The sequence below is a fragment of the Camelus dromedarius genome, chromosome 11 (assembly GCF_036321535.1).
Source record: "Camelus dromedarius isolate mCamDro1 chromosome 11, mCamDro1.pat, whole genome shotgun sequence".
Taxonomy (NCBI): domain Eukaryota; kingdom Metazoa; phylum Chordata; class Mammalia; order Artiodactyla; family Camelidae; genus Camelus; species Camelus dromedarius.
The window spans coordinates 29,800,547-29,825,786 of record NC_087446.1 but is presented as its reverse complement, the minus strand read 5'-3'; the positions used below and the strand labels follow the sequence as shown (position 1 = coordinate 29,825,786).

Sequence of the window (25,240 nt, the reverse complement as noted above, 5' to 3'; positions counted from 1 at the left end):
TATCCTTTAGCCTTTGGAGTTGTTGTTATTATTATTAAAATAATAATAATAATAATATTATTATATTGTCAGCAACCAGTACATTTTTATCTTTAAAGATTTGATGGCTGGATACTGAGAAATCTGAGCCAATTCTGATGAATAATGGGTAGGAATCGGTATTGACTAATTTTTTTCTTAAGGATTAATAAATTTTGTGACCTTGGCCAGGTCACTTCCTTTGGGCCTCCATTATTTCTCATTCCTTTTAGGAAACTTCTCATTGAGAAGAAGCCACGAGCATTTAATACTGGAACTAATTTTCCCTTTTGGCTTTTAAGCTAGCACTTAAGCAATTAAAAAAAAAAATTGCACAGATTCTTAGTAGCAGTATTCTGAAATTTTGTGTAGCTTTCCAGAGTAACTAATATGAAGGCCTGTATCCTGTCAACTTTGATAGTTTTAAAGCCTTTAAATTTTCATGTTCCTGTGGGGTTCAGACCTTGGACCTTTCTTCATTATACATTCTCTTGAACACATTTATTCATTTACTTGGCTTCAGTCTACATTGATCAATGATTCCAAATCTAGTGCTGAGTTTCAGTTCTCTCCAATTGCCTACATTTTATCTTCACGTAGATATCTTGCAGACAGTTTAAAGTCAACTTTTATTTTACAATGGAATGTATTCATTTTGCTGTCTCCCCTCCTGTGCATAGTACTTCTGGTGGTTTTTTTCTCTTTATTAATTACATCGACATTAACCCAGTTGCCTGCAATTTACTTCCCCTCCCTCTTCTCTCCTCTCCCTCTTCTCTTTTCCATGTTCAATTGTTATTAAGCCGATTGATTGAACCTCAAAAATGCCTCTGCTTCTCCTAACGCACTCCTGTCTCCCCTCCTCGCAGTTGTTTTTGTATGTGGTCTCTTATCTTCCCCTGGACTTTTTTGCAATAATCCGAGAACTCATCTTTCTATCTTAACTTACATGTTCTCTTTCTCTTTTTCTCTTCGTTTTCCACATTGCCACATTTTTCTAAAAACACCCAATGTGATCATTTTACTCTTTACTGTATAGGATGGAGTTCACATTCCTTGACTTGACATGCAAGGCTTTTTCACAACCTCATCTTTTCATCTTAATTCATCAGCATCTCTTTCCTTGTCTCCCCTCTCCTATACAACCTCTGATACTGATACTGTTTACCATTCAAAATGATGTATTTTCCGACTTCTGAATTATGCCATGTTTCAGGAGAACATCCCTCATATGAAATGTGACTACCCAGCACTCTGTGTTGGTTGGGTTTGGTTTTTTTGCTCCTCTGGGAGAATCTTGACTGTAGTTATCTTGTTTATATCCCACATATCAAGTATATTGTGGTTCAGGAACTAGAAAACTATTTTCTACAGGTGCCATGAAAGAAAATCAGGGGTAAAATTTAAGTCACTTGCTTTATTTTCTGGAATCTTGTAAAGGCACTCTAGGAAACAACTGTTGGTTCTATTGTTAACTGAATCTTTAATTACAGTGAAATTGGAAAAAAATTTGACAAATAAAAATTGTATATATTTAAAGTGTTCAAAGTGATGTTTAGATATATGTATGTAATTTGCTCTTTGTAACCATCAGAAAAATAAAATATTTGACACTCCCTGGCTCAGAGTTTTGATTGCCATGTATACTTTTAAAAAGCCTGTAGACCTTTGCCCTTATGGTTCCCACACGTACACACTAGCCTTTTGTTTTCTACTGCTTAATTGATAATAATGGATTAGTCATAACAGGGCCATAAACAAAGGCATTGGAGAACTCCAGTGTCGTCTCCCTTTGTTGTGGGGATTGCATTAGCAGGTTTTCTTGTGTTAGTAAGCAGTGGGACTCTGACAGCCAAGAACCCAGTCCTAGTCACCGAGCAGGCTTTCACTCCCTGTGCCCCTCAGGCTTGGATTTAAAAATAATGCAGATATTTATTTAGATCTATTATCAATGAAGAAAGAAAGTAAAACTATTGTATGTTTCCGCTTATGAGTAATCAGTTTACAGCAATTTAATATTTTAAGAGTAGACACATACACTTCTTTGTTCCAAAGTGCTACTTCATTTCTTGAGTTGGGTCATCAGGCCAGTTATGGTTATGTATTTATGTTTGTAAATTATGGCCAATGTGTGTTAATATTTTAAACATTAAGAATATTAGTATGTAGAATGTCTGCAGTGTTCTTTATACTGATTGTAGACAGTTTGTGTATTGTTTATGGCAGACTAAAAAAAATACTCAAGATAATTCTTTCTGCATGGTATGTATCAGCCACTTCATTTGCCATTAGCTGGCATGTGTAGTCAGAATGATTTAATTCAAATATTTGATTTTAGTAAAATGAAAGCAAATATATGGCCTGGAGCAGGAGGAGAGAGGTGGTATAGAAACACACTAACATTCTTTTTTTTTTCCTTTTTTAAAGCAGAAGATTGTATTTTTTAGGCCCCAAACAAATGTTGCAGTCCAAGTCCAAAGATTTGTTTCATAATTATAAAATTGTAGGTGTTTTATATTATCATGCTATTTATTCTCTCTCATTTATATTATAGGGTTAATCATACAACTTCTATTGGAAGACAGGTGTCTTGAAAAAATGTGATTGTGAATAGAAAAACTGTTCATTTTGCTCAATGTCAAGAGTCTTATTGTTATCACATCTCTACTGAAAAAGCTTTATATTTTTCATATATATTTACTCTTTCTTTCCTAGCAGTTCATAAACAGGTTTATTGCCCCTCTTTTTTTTTCTTTTTGTATTGAAGCATAGTCAGTTTACAACTTTGTGTTAATTTCTAATCTGCAGCATAGTGATTTATTTATACACACACACACGTATATATTCCTTTTCATATTCTTTTCCATTATAGGCTATTACAGGGTATTGAACATAGTTCCATGTGCTATACAGTAGGACCTTGCTGTTTATTTATTTTATATATAGTAGCTAGTATCTGCAAATCGCAAACTCCCAATTTATCCCTCCACTAATCCCCTCTTTGCCCCCAGTGACTACAATTTTATTTTCTGTGTGAGTCTGTTTCTCTTTGTAAATAAGTTTATTTGTCTAATTTTTTTTAGATTCCACATATAAGTGATATGATACATTTTTTTTTCTTTTTCTGGCTTATTTCACTTGATATGACAATCTTCGGGTCCATCCATGTTGCTGTAAATGGCATTATTTCATTCTTTTTTATGGCTGAGTAGTATTCCATTGTATATATCTATATATACACATCACATCTTTATCCATTTATCTGTTGATGGACATTTAGGTTGCTTCCATATCTTGGCTCTTGTAAATAGTGCTGCTATGGACATTGGGGTGCATGTATCTTTTTGAATTAGAGAAAAAGCTTTCTAATGGTAGTGAGAAAGATTGAAAAAGGTTATTTATATCTTCTGGCAGGAAGATCCCTTTCCTTAATCTTTTTCTTTTTTCCCTCTCCTTAATCTTGATTTGTGCAACTTACCTTTTCTTTAGATTCACTTTACTCCTAAATATGTGAAATTGTTACCTCAAAGTACAACTGAGTTGTGTGCAAAATGACTGTACCCTAAATCTTTTTATGAGGGTATTGAAGAAGTTTGGTTGGGGAGAAGTTGATTGCATAGTGGTTGGGAGTCTCAGAATTCTCCCAAGATTGTGAAATTCTGTTTGGGTCATTCACACTTGGGTGTGGCATACTTTGAGCATGTTATCAGATTGTTCTCTAAAATGCATCTAACTGAGGTCCTCTACTTTGAAAGGTGAGGAAGGGTAGATCTTGGTAGGTATAGTGTTGATCTTGACTTCTGTGAAACTCACATTGATACCAGTAAACTACCTTTGAATCATGAATTTGATTATTTTCTAGTTACTGGATAATGGGCATTGTGGCTTCTGCCTGTGTCAAGTGGAAGGGTTCTGAGGTGCATCTGGGGACCGAGGTGCCTGTGTGAGTACTCTCTAGAGTTGGCATTTCTTTAACTGGCACAACTGCCCTTCTGCTTCCTAGCTGTCCTTTGTATCCTTTGCTAAGTGGAGGGCAAAAGGGGTAGGGTGGTAATAGGCGGTATGCAGCTGGTTGGGCTAATCCTTACTCTGGCAAGTCTGTGAACACGTGGGAGCTGTCATGTACGGAAAAATTGTTACTTTGGTGACTGAAGGGTGAAAAGAGAAAGGTATTGTGAAGTAGCAGCTATAGGAAGAAGCTACCTCTTCTAAGTCTGGGGAAAAAAAGAAAAAAAGGTTAAAGTTACTTAAGTTTAGAAACTTGGGAGAAGGAGCCCGAACTGGGTTCCAGACCTCTGAAGAGGGTCTATCCCTCTGGTTGGGTAGGGGAGGGGTGGTGGTGGTGGTGATTAAGCTGGATGAATGTGCTGCAGGATTGTTGGGTGATGCTTACAGGCACCTCAGGTGGACCAGAAGCCCAAAAGAGACAAGTGCCTTCTTGCAGTTTTAGCACCCCCACCCCATCTGCCGAATTTAACAGGGAGCCCCTGGCAGAGCAGAAATGTGGTTTGTAGAGTCCTACCTCCAGAGTCCCAAATTATAGAAGGATAAGTGAGAGACATTTACTTTACATGTGGTACAAATATGAATTTCCAGTGTAGAAGTTTTCAAGATAGAAAGCTGCCTAACCTTCTGGTCTAGCCCGTGATAGGGAAGTGCGTGAAACCATTGAGATGTGGCAGTACTTGTCTTGACTTCAGTCCTGCAAATTTTGGGATTAATACAGATTTTTAAAAAGTGTATGTTTTTGTTTTGATTAAGTTTAGGGGAAGGACCCTCCCTCGCTTTCATCCACTAGGTTGACTGTCAGGGTTTTATTTTGTTTTGTTTTTTAAAGTAATCGTTATATTGTATAGAGAAATACCTTTGTTCCAAATCATTTAAATCTTTCCCCACTTTATTCAGCCAACCCTCAAATCTCAGGAAAGACAGAACTGCATGCTTTCAAGCGGGGACATTAGAGAAGAAAGTGGGATTGGAGAGAGAAAATAACTAAGGCAACAAATTCTTCCTGTCCTTGGTGACTCTGCATCAGCTCCAAGGACACTTCTTCATATAGTGTCCGAGCAAATTAAGAGACGTATTTTCTCTTTTTAGTCCTGATATGCCATTTAGTTATAAACTCTGTCATTCACCTAACATGAGTGCAGACATATGAAGCACTTGCTGGATGCTGAGGATTCCATGCTCTAACTGAAATGTGAAAAGAGCCCTTGACTCTAGAGTGAGCTGTTAGTCCAGTGTTCACTTGATAGGTTTCTGTGCACATTTCTGAAAATTAAATGAAACAACACATTTGAACATCCACCTCAGTTTTAAGGATTAATCCAATTGTAAATCCCTGTACCTTGGAGTTCTAACTACATTTATCTAGCTCTCCAATTCATTAGCCTGTGAAAGTCTAATGTCCTGCCCAAAGTTTGGCCATTTATCTAGTAGTTCAAGGTCAGAGGTTTACCTTTGTCTGTGTGGTTCTGGGACTGTACGAGCTGTTAACCGACTCAAGAATCTGTTAGTTGCAAGAATTTTGCAAGTTTAGTGATTTTTATTGAAGAGTTAGGAGTTTGGCAGCAAAGGATATAACCCACCTTGTTGCCTCTTGGTGTTTTTCCTTTCTTCTCATTTTTCTCCTTGTGCATTTTTCCACTGCTCAAATTCTTGAATGCCTGATCTTGAATGCCTGATCCTGCCCTCAAATCGCAAGGACTCAGGTGAATAAATAGCATGTTTCCCTAAATTAAGACCCAGTTCCTGCCCTAAATAAGCTCAAAACATAAGTGTACAACCTGTATGGAAGGTATCAAGGCCAAGGCCAAGCAGAAGTACGAAATAGTTTGTGAAAATTGGATTTAGAATTTTAAAAAGTCCTTTTTTCTGCATGCTTCTGCCGTGTGCAGCCAATCCCCTTAACCAACGTGTAAGAAAGAAATGGTGTTCTACAGAATGTGCACCCCCTACTTTCCAACGATAATCAGTAGCATTTAGTCAGCTGCTTAGCTCTTAACTGACAGTTGATTTTGACAATGGTAGAAATGCTGCTTTGTGGGCAAAATAATGTTTTATGGCTTAAATGGCATATATCTACTTCCTAATTCTCAAGAGCAAAAAGATTTTGCGTATGTGGTTTATGTGTGCACAGAATCTGGAGCCAGGTCCTCTGGGCTTGATTCTCACTCTGCCAAATACTAGCTTGGACATCCTCACTTGACCTCTCTGCTTTTTTATCTGCTTAATATACTAATCTAGCTCTAGAGTGATTGGGAGGGTTGGAGTGCAGGGAACAGAGCCTAATGTAATTCTGAACATTATTTAATATCGCTTATTGTTGTTTTCTGATTTTGCAAAAATACTTCTTCACTATAAGTCTAAAAAAAATGGATATCTTTAAAGTGTGGAAAAGCTATGTTCATCATTTCATATTAGTTCACCAAAATAGATAATATTAAATACAACCTTCTGAAGTGGGGCACAGATTTTTAAACCAGAATGAATGCCCATTTATCAACAGTGGGTGGAGAAATGGAATGTTTGGGGTAAATAATATTTTTATTTTATTAGAATTATCATATATATAGTCAATTTTCAGTGTGTTAGACAATACTAAGCTTTATCTTTATAGATGCTAAACAAGTTTTATTTTTTAATCCAAAATATTTAGAATTTTGCACTGCATAACTTCATGCATGCTATAATGTGAATGGCCTTCTTGGAGTTGTGCAGTTTGGCAGACTTGTTAAAGAATACTTATTTGGTGGGAAGTAGAAATCCTAATAGCTGGTTGTTTCCTAATTTATCTCAGAGTTGTGTGCAAAGTGTAGGAAAAAAAAATAATTTTTCCTTTCTAGTGGTTTGGATTTTGGACAGAATCATGTCAGTGACACAGTTGGATTGAGAATGCAGATCTGGAGCAACTATAGCTTGTTTTTCTTTGACTCACTGAAATTTCACTGCTCTTCTTCTGTCTTGTCTATTAATATTAGCAGAGGTCTTTCCTATTAGTGGATTCCTCAGGCATTTGGCACTTAAATTTTGCTGTGATTACCACATTTGAAACCTAAAGTAACTAGTAATTAAGGAAAGGATTGAGTAAATAATCTATGGTAGTTGTAGAAGTATAGTCACTAGCTAGTAGGCCATGTGGTTTGCAAAGAATATTAATTTATAAAGCAACCAGGTGCAGTGACATAATAAATGAAAAAAATGTAAACATATTAAGCTGTTTTTAAGGACTTCTGTTTTTATCAGAACAAATATAAACGTACTAGAATATTAACCAGATTTTGGTTATTAGGAATATGGCTAATTTTAAGTTGATTTCATATGTATTTTTCTTTAATAAGCAGGTGAAAAAATGGGGAAAAAGCAGGTACCATAAGCAAAAAAATTCTTTTTTATTTAGTTATTAAGCATTGTCATAGATGCTGAGAATACAATATGTTTATAATATCCCTTTCCTCAACAGGGAAGATGAAATATTGAGTACTGAACAGTAATTACAAGGTTAAAGAGTATAACAAAAAGGGACCTTGCAGTAGAAGGAAGCATATAGCAGTAAGGTTTAACCTATTACAGCAATAACATATTTAGCCAAGTTTAGTGCTAGAGAGAACTTTTGAAATGTTTAAGGGGCTAAATTTTAGAAGGCAGGAGAGGTGAATGAGTTTGTATGATTGTATAACAAATTGGTACAATTAGAATTGGAATTAAATTCAGATTCCTACCTCCAGGTTTTTTCCCTAGTAGGTACATGAGGCTGTCTAGTTGAGGTTAGCTTTCTAATGTGAAATTAGCTCCCTTTTTAAAGGCTCTTAAACTAGGTAGAAATTCTTTGATTAGGAGATGAGCTGGTTTCAGTGCTCTCCTCCTTTGACCCCATTTAATCCCAAAGAGAGAACTTCTTAACCTCTTCATTTCCTCTCTTAGTCTATTAACACTTAACCTTTCCTTCACTTTCTTTTCTATTTAGTTTAGACTTTATTTTTAGCAAGGAACAGAAGCCAACCTTGGCTCTTTTAAGCTGAAATGAAATTTATTGAGTTATGAGATACCTCACAATTTTCAGAAGCACCAGTGAACGAGGCAGGCAGAAACAGGGCTCAGAATCGCTTCACAGAGACTTCACTGCAGGCATTATATGTAACACACACACTCTGCAGAGTGGTTGCTGATGCCAAGTCCAGGAGGCTGGACTACAACTTCCTTTCCATTGCTGTCTAGCAGTAACTACTGCTGCTTTCTCCAGAATAATCCTTTTTTCAGATCTTAGTTTCTGATGCACAGGTTTTGACAGAGCCTAGGTTTCACATGCATAAGCTGTAAGAGAGTTAGGAAATAAGGCTAAAGTTTCTGTTGAGGAAGGTGGGGATCCATAAAAGTTGGTAAGTGTGATTCCCAAACCAGGGTGTTTTAGCTGTTGAGTGACCAAAAGGAATGACTAATGTCCATTATGAACCTCATTTTGCTGTATGCTTCTGTGTGACCATAGATAAGTTTTTCTATTTTCTACAACAGTTCCTTCAAATTTTCACGTTCTGCTTAAACTCTCAACCTGAACGTTGCACTAAGGAAGATATGAACAAGTGGGGAATTTTTACTGCTGTTTAATAGTAGGCAAATTTATAGACAAGTGGCTGAATTTACACATAAGTGCCTTAAAATGAATTATCAACTTCAAATACCCAGTTAAAATTTTGAGAAAGAAACAAAGAAACAAACCCACAATCTAGATCATTTCTAATTTAGAAGCTGAATTTTTAAAGAAGTATAAGTTCCCTGGTTTTTGCTAATGCATCACTCATAATTTTAGTGTTCACCATACAGAAAAATTTAAAAATTTTAAAATTATTTTCCCTGTTTCCATTCAGGATGAGTTCAAAAGAACTTTTCTCCCCTACCTGCTAAGTTACATACTCCCTCTCAGAATCTTACATATGCGACTTTTTTTTTTAACGCTTTTTGATGGGTTTTATTAACAGTGCCTTAAGTACCATGGCACAACAGCAGTCTCAGTAATGAAGTGTTACTAAGTTATTAGGTCCTCTCTTCAGAGTTCTGTGACATCATTCCTAAGACACAGAATTCATTAGGAAGACGTTACATTATCAAATCACTAAAGGCTTATTTTTGTTTTTTGGGGTGGTGCTAAAGTTTGGGCTATGAAGTGTTATGGCATCCATCAAATAAGAAATCGAGAGAAATGGAGAAACATAGCTTCCATGAATCTACTAATTACAGTGCTGGATATTCAAAGGACATTTTTACCACCAAGAATTTCATGAATGTTACATGAAGGAGTAATTGAAACTGTCTTTAACTGTGATGCCAGTATTTAGAAATCTCTCAAAGAAAAACAGAGACAAAAAGATGGCCTTGTAAAGTTTATATCTTTCCATAAAACTTTCAAGATGTCTTTATAAATAAACAAGAAATAATATGCCCTCAGTCTGGTCCTGTTATTCATATAGTGTCCCTAACTCCCACCTGTAACCTTCTCTCAGACCCTGACATTCTAAATGCATCTTTCAGAAACTGACTTTTATGTATACTTTATACTCACAGTGAAATAAATTTAGGGTGGGAGGTGGTGCAAGAGGGTCTGTTTTATTTAGAGTTAGTTGATGCCGTAATACCATGTACAAAATAAGGAATTAATAAACATTTGTTAGTAAATTCATGTTTCAAAATCACAAGAGTGTTTTAGAGCATAATGGTTTGTTCACCATATAATAGATGGTTCCAGCTCAAAAAGGTATATATCCTTTTTTTTTTTACCTTTTTTTTTATTGATTTATAATCATTTTACAATGTTGTGTCAAATTCCAGTGTAGAGCACAATTTTTTAGTTATACATGAACATACATATATTCATTGTCACTTTTTTTCTCTGTGAGCTACCATAAGAGCTTGTGTATATTTCCCTGTGCTATACAGTATAATCTTGTTTATCTATTCTACAATTTTGAAATCCCGTCTATCCCTTCCCACGCTCCGCCCCCTTGGCAACCACAAGTTTGTATTCCATGTCTATGAGTCTGTTTCTGTTTTTCGTGTTTATGCTTTGTTTGTTTTTTTAGATTCCACATATGAGCGATCTCATACGGTATTTTTCTTTCTCTTTCTGGCTTACTTCACTTAGAATGACATTCTCCAAGAGCATCTGTGTTGCTGCAAATGGCATTATTTTATTATTTTTTTATGGCTGAGTAGTATTCCATTGTGTATATATGCCACATCTTTATCCAGTCATCTGTCCATGGACATCGGGGTTGTTTCTATGTCTTGGCTGTTGTAAATAGTGCTGCTATGAACATTCGGGTGCAGGTGTCATCCTGAAGTAGGGTTCCTTCTGGATATATGCCCAGGAGCGGGATTTCTGGGTCATATGGTAAGTCTATTCCTAGTCTATTTTTTGATCAAATAAAGTAGATTTTTTTCTATTTCATTTATTTTAAGACTATACTTCTTCAGTTGACAGTCCCAAGAGAGAGAAAAAAAGTGACATTATGGCTTAATTTACCTCTCTTATGAAGTACTTCTTGATGATTATGGAGCCCCTCCTTAACTTCTGTGTGGTTTATTGTCCTGCCAAACACCTGACATTTACTGTTCATATTGTTAATTGTCTTTCTGTATACCACTGAGATTAAGAAAACAGACTCCGAAGCTACACTGGGTAGAGCCCAATAACCTGGATTTCAAATTTGGCTCTGACATTTGCTAGCTTTTGATCATTGCTAGTTCCTTATTTTCCTCATTTGTAAAATGGGTCTGAAGATTAAATGAATTAATAATACATTTAGAGCAATTAAATCAGTATTGGGCCTAGTTTGTTTTCATTCTTGAGATTTTATTGATTTGCTTCATATCTAGGATCATTGCTTGATAATTGCCTAAAGTTGCTGCCCTCGTGGGATTTACAGACTACTGGTGAGGGGAGGAAAAGAAACAGACTATAGTATAACCTGATGTGTTTAGTGAGGCAAAAGAATTGATTAGTAGTAGACAAGGAAATCAAGGAATTCAGCCTAACAGTTTTTCTTTTTGGATGCACAGTTTGTTAGTAGAATTTACAGATTGTTGTCCATTCTGAGTGATTGGAATAATCTTAAGTGCCATTCCTGGGGTGGAAATTACCAACCAACCCCCACAGCAAGTATAGTAATCCTTCTCATCAGCTCTTTGTGAGACCTGAGCCTGCGTGCATTTATTCATGGATCAAGCATTTATTTAGTACTTAGCACTGTCATTTGCTAGCCTAAGTTCTCATCTTCAGATAGTTTAGGATTCAACAAGTAAACCAACAGTTACTGTGCTATTGTAACAGGAGTGGTAGTAATTAATGGATAGAAACCTGGAAGTACAGGGAAGATGCTTCCAGACTAATTAGGACCTGAGAGATAAGTTGGTCAGATATACTTAGCCTTTGCAGAGTCTCTCTTTGGCTCTCAAGTCTCCATTTGAACTTAACAGAAGTATTGATCTAGTCTTGGATTGGGAAAAAAATTAGAACAGAGAGATTTTAATCGTATTCATCCCACACTATCTCTTGGGTATTACTCCAAGTGAAATACAAGAGTATGTTTATGTTACTTTATCAGTCCAACTGGAAATAAATCTTTTCAACAAAGTGATACCTTGGTCTAAAATCTAAGATTTAGTCCTTGGTATCCAGAGCCTTTGAAACAGCTACCTCCATTTTTCCTTCTCTGAATCTACCACCAGGAAATGAGATTTAAGTATGTGGGAGTAGAGGGAGAAAAAGGAGGAGGAAGGTGTGCTTAAGAATCATTATTCTCATCTGATTTTAGGATAAGCAATTTAAAACAACTGAATTTGGGTAAAATAATTAACTTTTTATGAGTGTCAGTTTTTTCATTTGCAAAGGAAGAATGTGTAAATAGATGATATTTTACATCCACTAGAGGGTAGTGTGGACCATAAAAAAATGACTCCTCACTGATTAGCCCTTATTATTTAATCATTCCTTATTTAAATTAATTTTTGTGCATGAAATGTTTTTTTGAAATTGCAACAAATCATTGTGACTGTAACAAAAAGTAACACTTACACTCCTGTTATTAGAGATTCAGATGCTCTGACATTACTTTTTTATAGAATTTTTTGATGGGAAAATAATGATGCTTTAAAGTTTCTCCAAATTTTACTCGTAAAATTATTCTTTAAATTATAAAATTATTAATTTAAATTATTCTTAATGACTTGTAAGTAAAATCATTATACACCAAGATTTGTGTTTCACTGTCCTGTATGGTAGCAACTAGACCTTGTGGAGATTGAGCAGTTGAAAAATGGCTAGTTCACACGTGTCCGGAGGGCTGGACTGCGGGTTTCTCCTTGGGGCAGCGGCGGGAAGGGGAGAGTATGATCTGCGGGGACCAGAGTCATGGCAGGACAGGCATTTAGAAAGTTTCTTCCTCTCTTTGACTGTGTATTAGTTGAAAGGAGTGCAGCCGAAACTGTAACCAAAGGAGGCATTATGCTTCCAGAAAAATCTCAAGGAAAAGTATTGCAGGCAACAGTAGTAGCTGTTGGATCGGGCTGTAAAGGAAAGGGTGGAGAGATTCAACCAGTTAGTGTGAAAGTTGAAGATAAAGTACTTCTTGCAGAATATGGAGGCACCAAAGTAGTTCTAGATGACAAGGATTATTTCTTATTTAGAGATGGTGACATTCTTGGAAAATACATAGACTGAAATGTCACTATCAAAATGGCATCACGTGAAGCTGCCCTTTCCACTGAAGTTCTGAAATCTTTTCATCATGTAAATAATTTCCACGTCTCTCTTTTATAATAAACTAATGATATCCAAACTAATGACATCCAGTGTCTCTCAAATTTAGTTTCACTGTACTGATAGAAACATTTCCAAATAAAAATATATAAATGAAAAAAAAGGCTAGTTCAAGTTGATATGTGCCGTGAGTATAAATTACACACTGAATTTTGAAGAGTAAGTATGAAAAAAGATTGTAAAATATATCATTAATAATTTTATGTCAATTACCTCTTGAAATGCTATTTTGAATATATTGGCTTAAATAAAATATTAAAATTTTACCTGTTTCTTTCTACTTTTTAATGTGGCTACCAGAAAATTTATAATTACACACATGGGTTACATTATATTTCTGCTGAAATATAGCACTGCTTTAAAGAAAAGCATTCACTGACCTTTTTATCATAGTGTACCTCTAGCTGTCCTTATGATTTGTAAGGAAGCAGTATAATGAAGAAATGGAGCACAACTTTGATTCTGTTCCTAATGCCTGCTACAATACATAGAGTCAGTTCTACTGTATAAGTTCCTAAAATTCATTGTGTTATATATGCAAAATCATGTAAAAATCGCAGGGTTCATGGATAAAATGTTAGGTGCATTACACTCAAACATCATTGGTAACATTTTTAAATGCCTACTTATTATATATCAAGGTCTTGTGGATGCCCTCACATAGTTTACAATTGTATATATGATGAAGAATTGGCTTGTATTAGTAATCCAAAAGGAACTCCTGTTAATGTTTTAGAATCATTTAAAGATATAATGATGGAAGTTGGAGTAGACAGAATGTAGGCATCTTTGAGGCATCCCTCGATTTTATGACTTATTTTTGTGATAATGAAATTAATAGTTATGGAGTATATTCAGATCTTAAGTGAGATAAGCTGGAAGATCCACAATTGCCATTTTGTGTTTCAGAGAATATTTTAAATGGGGGAAACCTAATTGCTGTAGATATAATGGTTTAGGGGTATATACATAGTTGGTTAATAACTGGGCCAAGTTTCTTACATGCAAATTGCCATTCTTTTTCTAAGAATACTGTTTATTATCTAAAAATTTTAGTGTACATAATTCATTAATTCATTGCCTTAAAATGTGTAAGACCTTAGATTGTTTCGTAGTGCACACAAGTTATTATTGAACCTAAAAATGGGAAGAATCCTATTTAATAGAATTTAGTTGATGGAATGTCAAGTATTGTAGTTTACTGGGATGTAATTCTGGGATTTGCTCTTTGAGTCCCAGTAGCTCTATTGATGATCAGATCAATTTGATGTGTTATTTGATTCCTTTTAAAAGTATTTGTAGCATGAACTGCTGTATGCATTCTGTAAGATGAGATAGTTTCCTTGAGACCTAATCTTGTTGCCACTTAAATTCACATCCTATTTTTATATACTTCCTTTTCTACTTTTTAGTAATTAATTTCCTAAATATAGTCTACCGTACTTCCTATTCTGCATGGCTTAAACTCAGTTCTATCTGGGATTCAGTGTCAGGATTGCTTTTAAGCAAATAGGATCACAAAATGCAGCTAAAGGTTTTTCCGTTTTCTTTTAAAACAAACACTGTTATTTAATAAATCTTGAGATTTGTGACTGTGCCTTGCTCTTACCTTACATCCTTTTTGAGTTGGATATATATTTCTATGGACTTAATGTGTGATCTCACTTGTCCTTTTACAATGTTATCTTGTTTGATTTTTCACAGCAACTCTGCAGGAGAGGTAATGTTAACTATGTAGATGAGGAAGCTGAGGCTCAGAGCAATGTAAATTACTTTCTCACAAATATAGTTAAGCAGTGCAGTTGTAATTTGAATCAATTCCTTGTAGACTTGAAGAAATCACACTGTACTTCACTGTCTTTCTACCAAAGAATAATGGAAACTAAAACGTGTTTCACAGTTAACCACGTGTGAGTAGTACCAAGAAGGATTTTATTTCCTACCCAAGTTTTTGCCCTTTTAGGGAAAAAAATTGACAACAATGTCTGTAGTGAGAGTTGCTCCATTTGGTTTGGATTTTATTCTTTTTCCTCCCGTTATTTATGCTGTGGGTTTGTTTTGGAAATCAGTGCTGTGTAGTCAAATAATTATGCATCTATTCATTGTCTCAAAATCCATTAAAACTTGAGAGCGTATAAAAACTATTTCAAAAAGTTTTCCACACTCGAGCTTATTCTAGAATGTGTTCTGATTAAATCTTTTACTTGATCAGGCCGCATGATATGTTTCATGTGTACATTCTTTAGAAAGACTGTCTAATTTTGAGGGTGAACTGAAGATGAGGAAATGAATGTCCTATCTGTCTCTGACAATGTGTACTGAGTGATTTTGAAGCTATTTTGGGATGTGATCTTAGAGGTCTTTCTGTCAGCTTTTATAGCTTTGAATAGAGCTGCTACTATGTTGTGTAACCAGGAGTGGTGTTCTGGGGCTCTTGGACCCCAGCTTTCTTTTTTCCCCTAGTCTCCCTCTTTATGGCTTTCTAAAAATGTGAAGACCTGGGGCAAATCAGGAGGATGGAGGTGAGGAGTCAAAATTCAAGGAATTTTACCATCCACTTCTTTTCTCCTTCCTTTATGCCTACTGTTCATCCTAATTTTCTCTATTTTTTTTCCCCTAAAAATGAAGACCAGTCTCTTTTGTTCTAGGTACCTGTTGGAGGACTTCCCAAGATGGGAGACTTCTTTATTGCCTCTTAAGATTTTTACTGCTCTAAAAATGTTTTACTTGGAACCTAAAGAATATTTTGCTGAAAGTAGTTTATAGCATTTCAGTTTCTTTCTCATTTGCCCTTGCATTGTCATGGTTAAAACAAAAAAGCCTAGTCTCAAATTGAAGTTAAGTACTAAAAGGCATTACTTCAAATGACTATATGTTTAACATATTTTGGGGAAGGATTTGATTTTGTGTCTGCATCTTAGGACTATTTCAGTATGTAGCTGTGCTGACAGAAATCTTTTTTTAGTATATGCACTGCAGGCTGTAGAATGAAATGGTGTAAGATGTATAATTTTTCTTAAGTGAAGGCAGTGTAAATACAATATTCTCATTCATTGTTTTTCATACCTAAAAGCTTAAATACAGCAGTGTTCTGTTTTAACTACAGATACCTATTCAGAATGTTGAAAATGTATTACTAATATATACTATGTAATACATAAAATTACACGTACTATTGTCACTATGTATATTGAATATTAACATTTTTCTAGCTAAAAATAAATTATTTATAAATAGAAATTAGATCATTTCTTCCCACACCTGAGTAGATCCTTTTGTTTTCTTCTTGCAATGTGCTCATCCTGCTTTGAGTAACACTGCTTTAATGTTAAAGGTGAAATTTCTGATAATTTATTTCTCATTCTCTGTAACATCAAATAGATTCATATTTCAAGTATTTATTGAATATCCAGGGTGCCAGTCACTGTTCCAAATGCTGAGGATATACCAGTAGATAAAGCAGTCAAATCTCTTCTGTTACTTCCATTCTGAACAAAATAAGTGAGATGTACTATGTTCAAAGGCCCCAGAGATTAAGTGCGGGGGGATGGGGTAGAGGGAGAGGGTATGGGATAGGATGGAGTGGAGTTTGCAGTTTCAGTTATGGGGGCATCAATTGAGAAAACACATTTGAATGAAGATCTTGGGAGCCGAAGGAGTGAGCCATATAGAAAGTTGGGGGAAGAGGAGCAAGCGCAAAGCTCCTGAAGGGGGAGAATGCCTGGCAGGTTGAAGAACTACAAAGAAGCTAATCTGGCTGGAACAAAGCAGGTGGGGTTGGGGCAGGGTGGGGGAAACATAGCTCAAGATGCGTAAGAGGTAGGTGAAGTGAAGGGATCATGTAAAGCCTCTTGGGGTGGGGGGGTGTCAGAAGCAGGGAGAACAAGTTAGTTGGCTGTTACAGTGTGCCAGGTGAGAGTTGATGGTGGCTTGAATCAGAGGTGTAACAGTGGAATCGTGAAAAGCAGTCCAGTCATGAGTAGATTTCCAAGTTCACACCAACAGAATTTGTTGATCAGGTTAGGTGGGTGGAATATGAAGGAAAAGGTGGATCACTTGGAAGGATGGATATTCTGGTTAACTGAGGAAAGCTTTGGGGGAGGAGTAGGTTGAGTATGGGGAAGGTCATGCTAAATTTGGGGTGCTTATTAGACATTGAAGAGAAGCTGTCAAGCAGACAGTTATGATAGAAGCATGATCCGGGGAGAGATCTGTGCAGCACATGAATTTGTGAGGCTTCAGCATATATGGAGTATATTTAGTACGTAAATTCACTGGACTAGATGAGATCACTATGGAAGTGTGTAGGCAGAGAAGATGACCTAGGACGAACTGGCGCACTTCAGTATTGGAGTATTGTGGAGATAGGGAGGAACCAGCAAGGAGGTTACTGCCAGACTAGTAGAAAGAGAGCCAGGAGAGTGGCTGCAGGAAGCTGGATGAAGCCTTGCAAGGAGAGGGCAGACCAGCTGGGTGAGATGTTGAATTTAAGTTAATTAAGATGAAGGTTAAGCACTTGATTTACTGTGTGGGAATTATTAATGACCTCAACAAGCAGATTAGTGGCTAGAGCCTGATTGGAGAGTTGTGCTTAAGATAGGAGAGGAGGAGAGAAATTGGATACGAGCAAGTATAGATAACTTTCCCAGAGGAGCAAAGTCATGGGGCAGTAGCTGGTGGGGGAGAGTCAGGTCAAGGTCATTTTCTCCTCTTTCTGGAAGAAATTACAGCAGGTTTGTACAGTTTGGGGAAAGATCCAATAAAGAGGGGGAAACTGATGATTCAGGAGAGGAAAGAGATGCTAAAGCAGTGTCCTTGAGTAGGAGAGAAGGAGATAAGATCTAGAGGAGAGGTTGGCCGTAGCCTAGAGTGATAGTCATTTCATCCATAGCAACAGGAGAAAAGGCAGAGCACATGGACAGGTTGGTGTACAAGTGCTTCAGTGGGAACTTAAGGCAGTTTCTGTTTTCTCATGAAATACAGAGCAGTGTTACCAGCCAAAAGAGAGGATGTGGATGAAGATGTTGGAGGTTTCAACAGAGAGGAAGAAGCATGTTATAATTACTTAGGAGAGGGAGAAAGATGGAAAGACAACTAATGATAAGATTGTTGGGGACCAGTAAGGGTCCCTTTGAGGTTCATTGTCAGTTTTACAGACTAATCAGCATGGTGGCTGTATATATTTCTGTAGCATTGTTTGGGTGCCCAAGCACTTGTTTTTCCTTCGTTTCATTATATTTTTCAGAAGGGAGATTTCAATAGCTTTAAAAACTACTTTTACTTTTAAAACAGCTTGTTTTATTGGTAGAGTTTAAACAGAGCAAGTTGCCTTACTTATATGGTAATCCTAGTGTTATCTTCTTTATTTTCCTAGAGTTTAAAATTAGCTTTATTAGCCTAATTTTAGTACCAACATATTTGTAGACACTTGTAGCTAGAATGTATATGATGTCATCAGTATTTGCAGTTGTATTAAGCTGATTGTAATTATTTAAATATTTTCTTTGAACTTTACATTTTATAAGCTAAATAAAAAAACATTGGGAGATTGGAGAGGTTCTTTTATGTCCATTTCCAAGAGGGAGGTTTTCTAAGGTTCATTTTGATGTTTACCAAAATGACATTCGTTCTACAAATGTGTTATGTTTTTCTCTTGTAGGAAACCCAGCGTTTGCTGGCAGAACCAGTTCCCGGCATTAAAGCAGAACCAGATGAGAGCAACGCCCGTTATTTTCATGTGGTCATTGCTGGCCCCCAGGATTCCCCCTTTGAGGGAGGGACTTTTAAACTTGAACTATTCCTTCCAGAAGAATACCCAATGGCAGCCCCTAAAGTACGTTTCATGACCAAAATTTATCATCCTAATGTAGACAAGTTGGGAAGAATATGTTTAGATATTTTGAAAGGTAAGTGTTATCTTTATTGTCATGTATGCTATTAAGATCTCCTTTTTCTCTTAAGCATTCCATATTAAGAATCTGAATATTGTAGTCTTGCCTTATATAAAGACCACAGAAGTCTGTGGGAGTGAGATGCAGCAGTTCTGGGGCTGTTTTTTCATGCTTGATCATTCTGGGCCTGTTGCCTTCATAGATAAGTGGTCCCCAGCACTGCAGATCCGCACAGTTCTGCTATCGATCCAGGCTTTGTTAAGTGCTCCCAATCCAGATGATCCATTAGCAAATGATGTAGCGGAGCAGTGGAAGACCAATGAAGCCCAAGCCATAGAAACAGGTATTTAATATCCATTCTCCTTCACACCACCTACACTTTTAAAAACAAACTTGTACTACTTTTTAAAAGACTTCTTTTAGGGTCTCAACAAGAAAAGAAAAAATACTAAAGGAAAAAATCTGATCCTCCTTATAGTATATAAATACCTCTTATCAAAAGGTGTTCAACTCCATCTTATGGCCTGCTATGTGACCCCCAAATTTAAAGACAACCTATTTTAATTGGGAGATCTTGGACTCTTGTATAAACTATGCACGATTTAAACAAATACCTGAGTGCCATTCATCTAGCAATGTGTAAGGGTAGTGGAAAACTTATTAGACTCTTGAGCTGTTTTGGCAATTTGTTTGATTAAATCAAAATGTGCTTCAGTTTATAGCTAGGGAGTTTGAAATGAGTAAGCTTTTTCCTGTTACAGATTTTAACAAAATTAATGGGTGAGCATTATATATCTAGAAATGAAGGAGACAGCTCTTGTCATCCTGTTAATTTTATGGAACTTCTAAATTCCATTGTAGTGTTTTGGTAGTGAGGTTTACAGTCTTTCTGCCCTAATCCAGATTATAGAAAATAGTATGAATTTAAGAGATTACAGCATGCTATTTCCACAATTAACTTAGTAGTGTTTACTTTTTATAGTTTGGAAAGAAACATACTGAACTAAGTAAAGTAATAACTGCTTGTTTGTTTTTGTCTGCAGCTAGAGCATGGACTAGGCTATATGCCATGAATAATATTTAAATCGATCTGATCATCAAGTGTGCATCACTTCTCCTGTTCTGCCAAGACTTCTTCCTTTTTTGTTTGCATTTAATGGACACAGTCTTAGAAACATTACAGAATAAAAAAAAAGCCCAGACATCTTCAGTCCTTTGGTGATTAAATGCACATTAGCAAATCTGTCTTGTCCTGATTCACTGTTGTAAAGCATGAGCAGAGGCTAGAAGTATCATCTGGATTGTTGTGAAACGTTTAAAAGCAGTGGCCCTTCTCTGCTTTTATTCATTTCCCCCATCATGGTTTAAGTATAAAGCACTGTGAATGAAGGTAGTTGTCAGGGTTAGCTGCAGGGGTGTGGGTGTTTTTCTTTATTTTATTATTTTTTTGAGGGGGGAGGTAGTTTTATTTTAATTTTAAATGGGCTCCTTTTCCCTCTTTTATGGTGATCTAATTGCATTGGTTGAAAGCAGCTAACCTCAGTTCTTTAGAATATACTCTCTAGCCAAGTCTAACTTTATTTAGACGCCGTAGATGGACAAGCTTGATTGTTTGAACCAAAATGGGAACATTAAACAAACATCACAGCCCTCACTAATAACATTGTGACTTTGCTGTCAAGTGTAGAATCCTCCTTTCAGGAAAAAGCTTGTGACCATTTTGTATGGCTTGTCTGGAAACTTCTGTAAATCTTATGTTTTAGTAAAATATTTTTTGTTATTCTACTTTGCCTTTGTACAGTTTATTTTACTGTGTTTATTTCATTTTCCCAATGTGACAATCTTATTTAAAAATTAAAACTGATGGAACATTGTTTTGGTCTTCACCACCTGACAAATTGAATGGTGAGAGGTAGATTTTGCCGGTTTCTTTTCATTGATGCAAGTTTGTGTTAAGATATCACTGAGTGGAGTATTAAGCTGGCCCTGAGCATGCCTAAAGCATCAGTATCTGACCTTTTTTTGCCTCCTAGAAATTTGAAATAAATGTGTTTGTGTTGTCTGGTTAGTTAGGCAATCATCAGTATCTTGCCACGATGTTTAAAAATTGTGCAGGAGAGTCACAGCCAACAGTTGTGATTGGCTTTGTGTAGGACTTTCACATGTGCCACATTTGTGTCTGGCATTTTGAGTTATGACCTTTCTCTTAGTTCTTGTCTCAGAACCTCATATGTGATCCCTGCTGTGTGTTATTAGGAAACACCAATCTGATAATCATTTGGGGTTTGCTGAGGCAGTTACAAGTCTTCCTTATAGACCTGATGAGCAAATCTCAAGCAGTCAGCTTGCATAAGTGTCATCAGAAAGGTTTCTTCCTTTGAGAGCATCAGATCTTCAGTTAATGATTTTTACTGTCATCCCTCTAATATTTGCTACAGGAGCTCCTCTTATTCTTTAATTTGATATTCAGCAGTTTTTTCTGCATTGACAGAGTTCCTCTTCCCACAGAACTGCTCCTTCCCACCCCTCCAGATCCAATTCCTCGTTCTTGTTATTTTTAAGATACAAATGTAGCCAGTCATAAGTATGTAAATATTAACCTGTGGGTTGAAACCTTTGTCTCTTGCAGTTTAAGGTAATGGATATTGTAGCCCACCTGAATTTTCCCTACTCTTATTCTCGTAACTTCTGGAGTTTCTTCAGAATGTGATGTATTTTATTGTGCTCCTATGTAAGATGAAGAATTATCTATTAAAATTACATTTTCAACATACGAAAGTTTTTGATGACTGGTAACTGGTACCCTTCCAAATAAATTCATTGCTTGGAAACAGATGTTAGTTTAATTCAGAATAAAATTGTTCATAGCTCTAATATTGTAAATTTAAAAACTTAGAAGTTGTCATTTATAACAATTCTTGGGCTGTTTAGAGGTTACCTTGCAACTAAGGAAACTAAATCTCCTTCTGGAGCCAAAATGAGTGACCACCCAAGCAGTTGAATAGAGATCAGCTTTATTCATTGGAGGTGGCACTGCTTATGATGATAGCTAGTATTACATAGTGATTTATAAGTTATAAAATTCCAGATTTAAATCTATTGCTCTACAAAACTGTGTAAAATAGGACTCTGCTGTCTACTGAGTTTATGAGTCACAGAACTCCATAGAAATGGAGTAATGCACTATTTTCATTTCAAATATGTGAATTCCTAATTTCATAGCATCATGGTTTTTTCCCTTTATAATTTGGTAAGAGTCTTCATTGTTTTGATGATACTTCTCTCAACCAGTGGGATGAAACAGGAGCCATTGTGTTGACAGAGCTTTCTTAGGATTTAAGGGGCTCTGGGAGAGGTCAAGGTAGAGTTTGAAAACTGGCAGCTACATCTGGCTTTGGGGCCTGTTTTCCTTGGCCCACACAGTGTGGTTGGTTAAAACATTATGAATTCAATGGCAAAATTTAACAAAATCGGGAGAGTCACATGAAAATTTAGAATCTGGTAACTTCAGTGATCTTAAAGATCTGGCACTTCAGACATAGCCTGCCTTTGTGCAGGGCATCTGCTGGGAGGAGCTATGTAGCAGCCATTCTACGAAGAGCTGGTTATTCTTCTCTAATCCAGTGACTCTCCAGTTGTTTAGAGCCCCCTGCCAGCCCATGTGCTCCTTTTTGTAGTTCTGTTCCTATGTAAGCCTTTGACTTTGTAACTCCTAAGCTTATGGACAGTTCATCAAATAAAAGTGCTTGATATATGCCCAACACTGTACTGCTTGTTGGGGATGATTAGGTGAATGAGACTGGCATGGGACTTTCCCTTGTGGACCTTTTAATCTCATGGGGAGGGGTTGTGAACAAAGAGCAGTTGCATCTCTGAGGGAGATGGGAAGTAAGTACTTGGGATGGGCTGCTCCCCTAGATTCAAACCAGATGCACACCTCCGGACAGGGGAACAGCATGTGCAAAGCCCTGGGAGAGGTAAAGAATCTGAATATATTGATAAGTGGCTTGAAAATCAACTCTGCCCATTCAGGAACTTTTCTGAAATCCTGAGCTGATAACAGGAGCTTTATGTTTTTATGTGACTCTTAAATTTTGTTGTCTACTTTGTTGTGATTTGCTTCCACACTAGTTATTCTTGGTCCTCTCAGAGGCTGCCTAATGAGATCTTAGATTTGAAATATGTAGAACTTAAACCCTGCTCTAGACTAAGAACATACTTTAATACAAAATTTCAGAAGCATTTAAAAATACAGATCAATACATAAAAGCCATAGGTGCTGTGGTTTAGCACTATTGAAGGAAGAGTGTAGGGAGGGAAACCTGGTATTCTATAAAACGTTATAAACACAGTTTTAGCTAAATGGTTGTCATGGGAATGATAGGAATTGGCTTTATTTTTGTATTCGATGGTTCAGGAATCTTTTGGCTACTTACTCTAGCCACATCATTTTTTGTTAGTTGCAGTATCAAAGATGGTTTAAAACTACAGCCTTATCTGCAAAAGCTGGCCAAAAAAAAAAAAAAAATGCCATGATTATAGGGCAGCTAATTCAACAGTCTATTTAATAAAAATGTAATATTTCATTGGAATAATGTATTTTGGGGCTGGGACTACATTTCATTTAGCTGTTTAGCATGCTGCTTAGTTTAAGGAATTATATCAGGGGTTTATTTTTTAAATGACTTAATGATCACAAAAGCAAAACATGTTGAATGTAATAACTTGAAAGAAATATTAAGAATAAAAATCTGTACTCCACTACCCAGACTGGTGATACTTTGTTTCCTTAACTATTACCCGCTCTGCATTAATTTCCATTTTTATCATTGTGGTTGGAAATTGGGAGGATTTGTTCCATGAGTTGGCTTTGCTACAGCTTTAAGTTACAAATTCGGCAAGTTCCCATTGGATGCAACACTGGGAGTTGAACTAAAATTTTTCCTGTTAAGTATAGAACTCAATATAAAGAGCCTGGGTCCTCTCTCCCTGCAGTTTCATCTTTACCACCCTTCAGCTGATCTCATTTCATGTGTGCCAGCTGGTGTAGCATTTCAGGTGTATGAATGTAGGCTTGCTGATCAAGCTGAGCCTCTGTGGACTTGATGTAATTATTTATGATTGCTTGTAGAGCTGTGTGGTAATTGCCTGAACATTTAGACCTTCCTTACTGTAGCAGAGCAACAACTAAATCCCATCATCTCATAAAGGCACATTTTATGGTGCTCATTAAAGAGCTTTAACATTTCTCCCCTGCTAATCATTTTTATCTATGGGACAGAAGAGTTTTAGAAATTATGAAAGATTGATAACCTCAGGTTCCTACCATGGAGAATAACTAGCACATTTCCATCTTGCATATTCCTGATCCATTCTCACTCACCACGTGGCTCTTCGAAATAGCTCATGATCTAGATTAATAAATCCCAATAACTCAAGTTTCCTTATAATCTAGCAAGTTTACAGAGTGTTCTGGCTTATGTTCAAGAGTAGACTACTCAAGACTTTACACCAGTCAGAAGCAGCTTAGACATGATGGTTTGATTGTACTAAATTTGAATTTGGTGCTGTTTTCCTTATATTTTGGCAGGAAGCACTAGGACTGAGTAACCAAAGGAGTAGGGCCAAATTCTTGCAACCCGTTTCTTCATTCTGAAACAGTAAGTGTTTTGGGCTTTGCAGGCCATAGGTCTGTCTTGGTTACTCAACCTCTGCCACTGTAGTGAGAAAGCATCCATAGACAATTCTAAACAAATAGGCATGCTGTAATTCTTATAAATTATCTTCACCTGTCACAATGTATTTTTTTTTTCAACCACTGAAAATGTAAAAAACACTCTTAAGCTTGTGTGCTGTATAAAAACAGCCAGGGGCTGGGTGGGGGGAGGGTGGTGGTTTGGCCTGTAGGCTGAGTTTACCCTTACCCCCTTGGTAGTGATTCCTCATTACTCTTGTGTTAGAACCAAGATGTTGTGTGTCTCCTCCCCCTTTTAAAAAGTGATACATTACTGTTATTCCAGTAATAGAAAAGACTTGTGTAGTTTTTCCTTTTTCTGTGTTGATACTAAGATACACATATTTTGATATGTTATATACAGATTGAGCATTTATCAATCCATTTTTTATTTAAGAAATCATTGAACATTTTCAAGTCAAAAATTTCTCAGAATGTTTATTTGAAAATCATAGAAGTTTTAAAAGAAAATCTGAAATCTGTAGTCCCCTTTAAAAAATATGACTTTTAACAGTTAATGCTGTATAGTGTTTTTCAGTTAGCATTATTGAAAGGCCATCTATGGCAGTGCATTTCTTTTGTGGAAGTATCTATTGAATGGATGGCCATAATTTCCCAGTTTCTATGGTTAAATTGATGCCAGTTTCATAAATTCTGCAGTACACATCTTTGACCATGTTTCGGCTGCACAGCTTGTTTGTTGACTAGATTCCCAGAAGTGGAATTGGTGAAAGGGTTATATGTATTTAAAATTTTGACAGGTACTATTCAGTTGCTTTTGAAAAG

At 36.4% G+C, this 25,240-nt stretch overlaps 2 protein-coding genes across 2 annotated transcripts in view; both read left to right on the top strand.

Annotated features, from left to right (window-relative positions):
- UBE2N (ubiquitin conjugating enzyme E2 N) overlaps positions 1-20,505 on the top strand; it is a 29,530-nt gene extending 9,025 nt beyond the window's left edge. The window contains exons 2-4 of the mRNA XM_031463029.2: positions 18,489-18,735; positions 18,923-19,063; positions 19,764-20,505. Of these exons, the coding sequence (XP_031318889.1) occupies positions 18,489-18,735; positions 18,923-19,063; positions 19,764-19,804 (429 nt within the window). The 3' untranslated portion in view covers positions 19,805-20,505. The remainder of the gene's footprint in view (positions 1-18,488; positions 18,736-18,922; positions 19,064-19,763) is intronic.
- On the top strand, positions 10,867-12,932 carry LOC105097411 (10 kDa heat shock protein, mitochondrial-like). Its single transcript, XM_064491587.1, has one exon. It carries the CDS (start codon positions 12,422-12,424, stop codon positions 12,728-12,730), a length of 309 nt encoding a protein of 102 aa, XP_064347657.1. The 5' UTR covers positions 10,867-12,421; the 3' UTR covers positions 12,731-12,932.
- Positions 20,506-25,240: the final 4,735 nt, after the last annotated feature.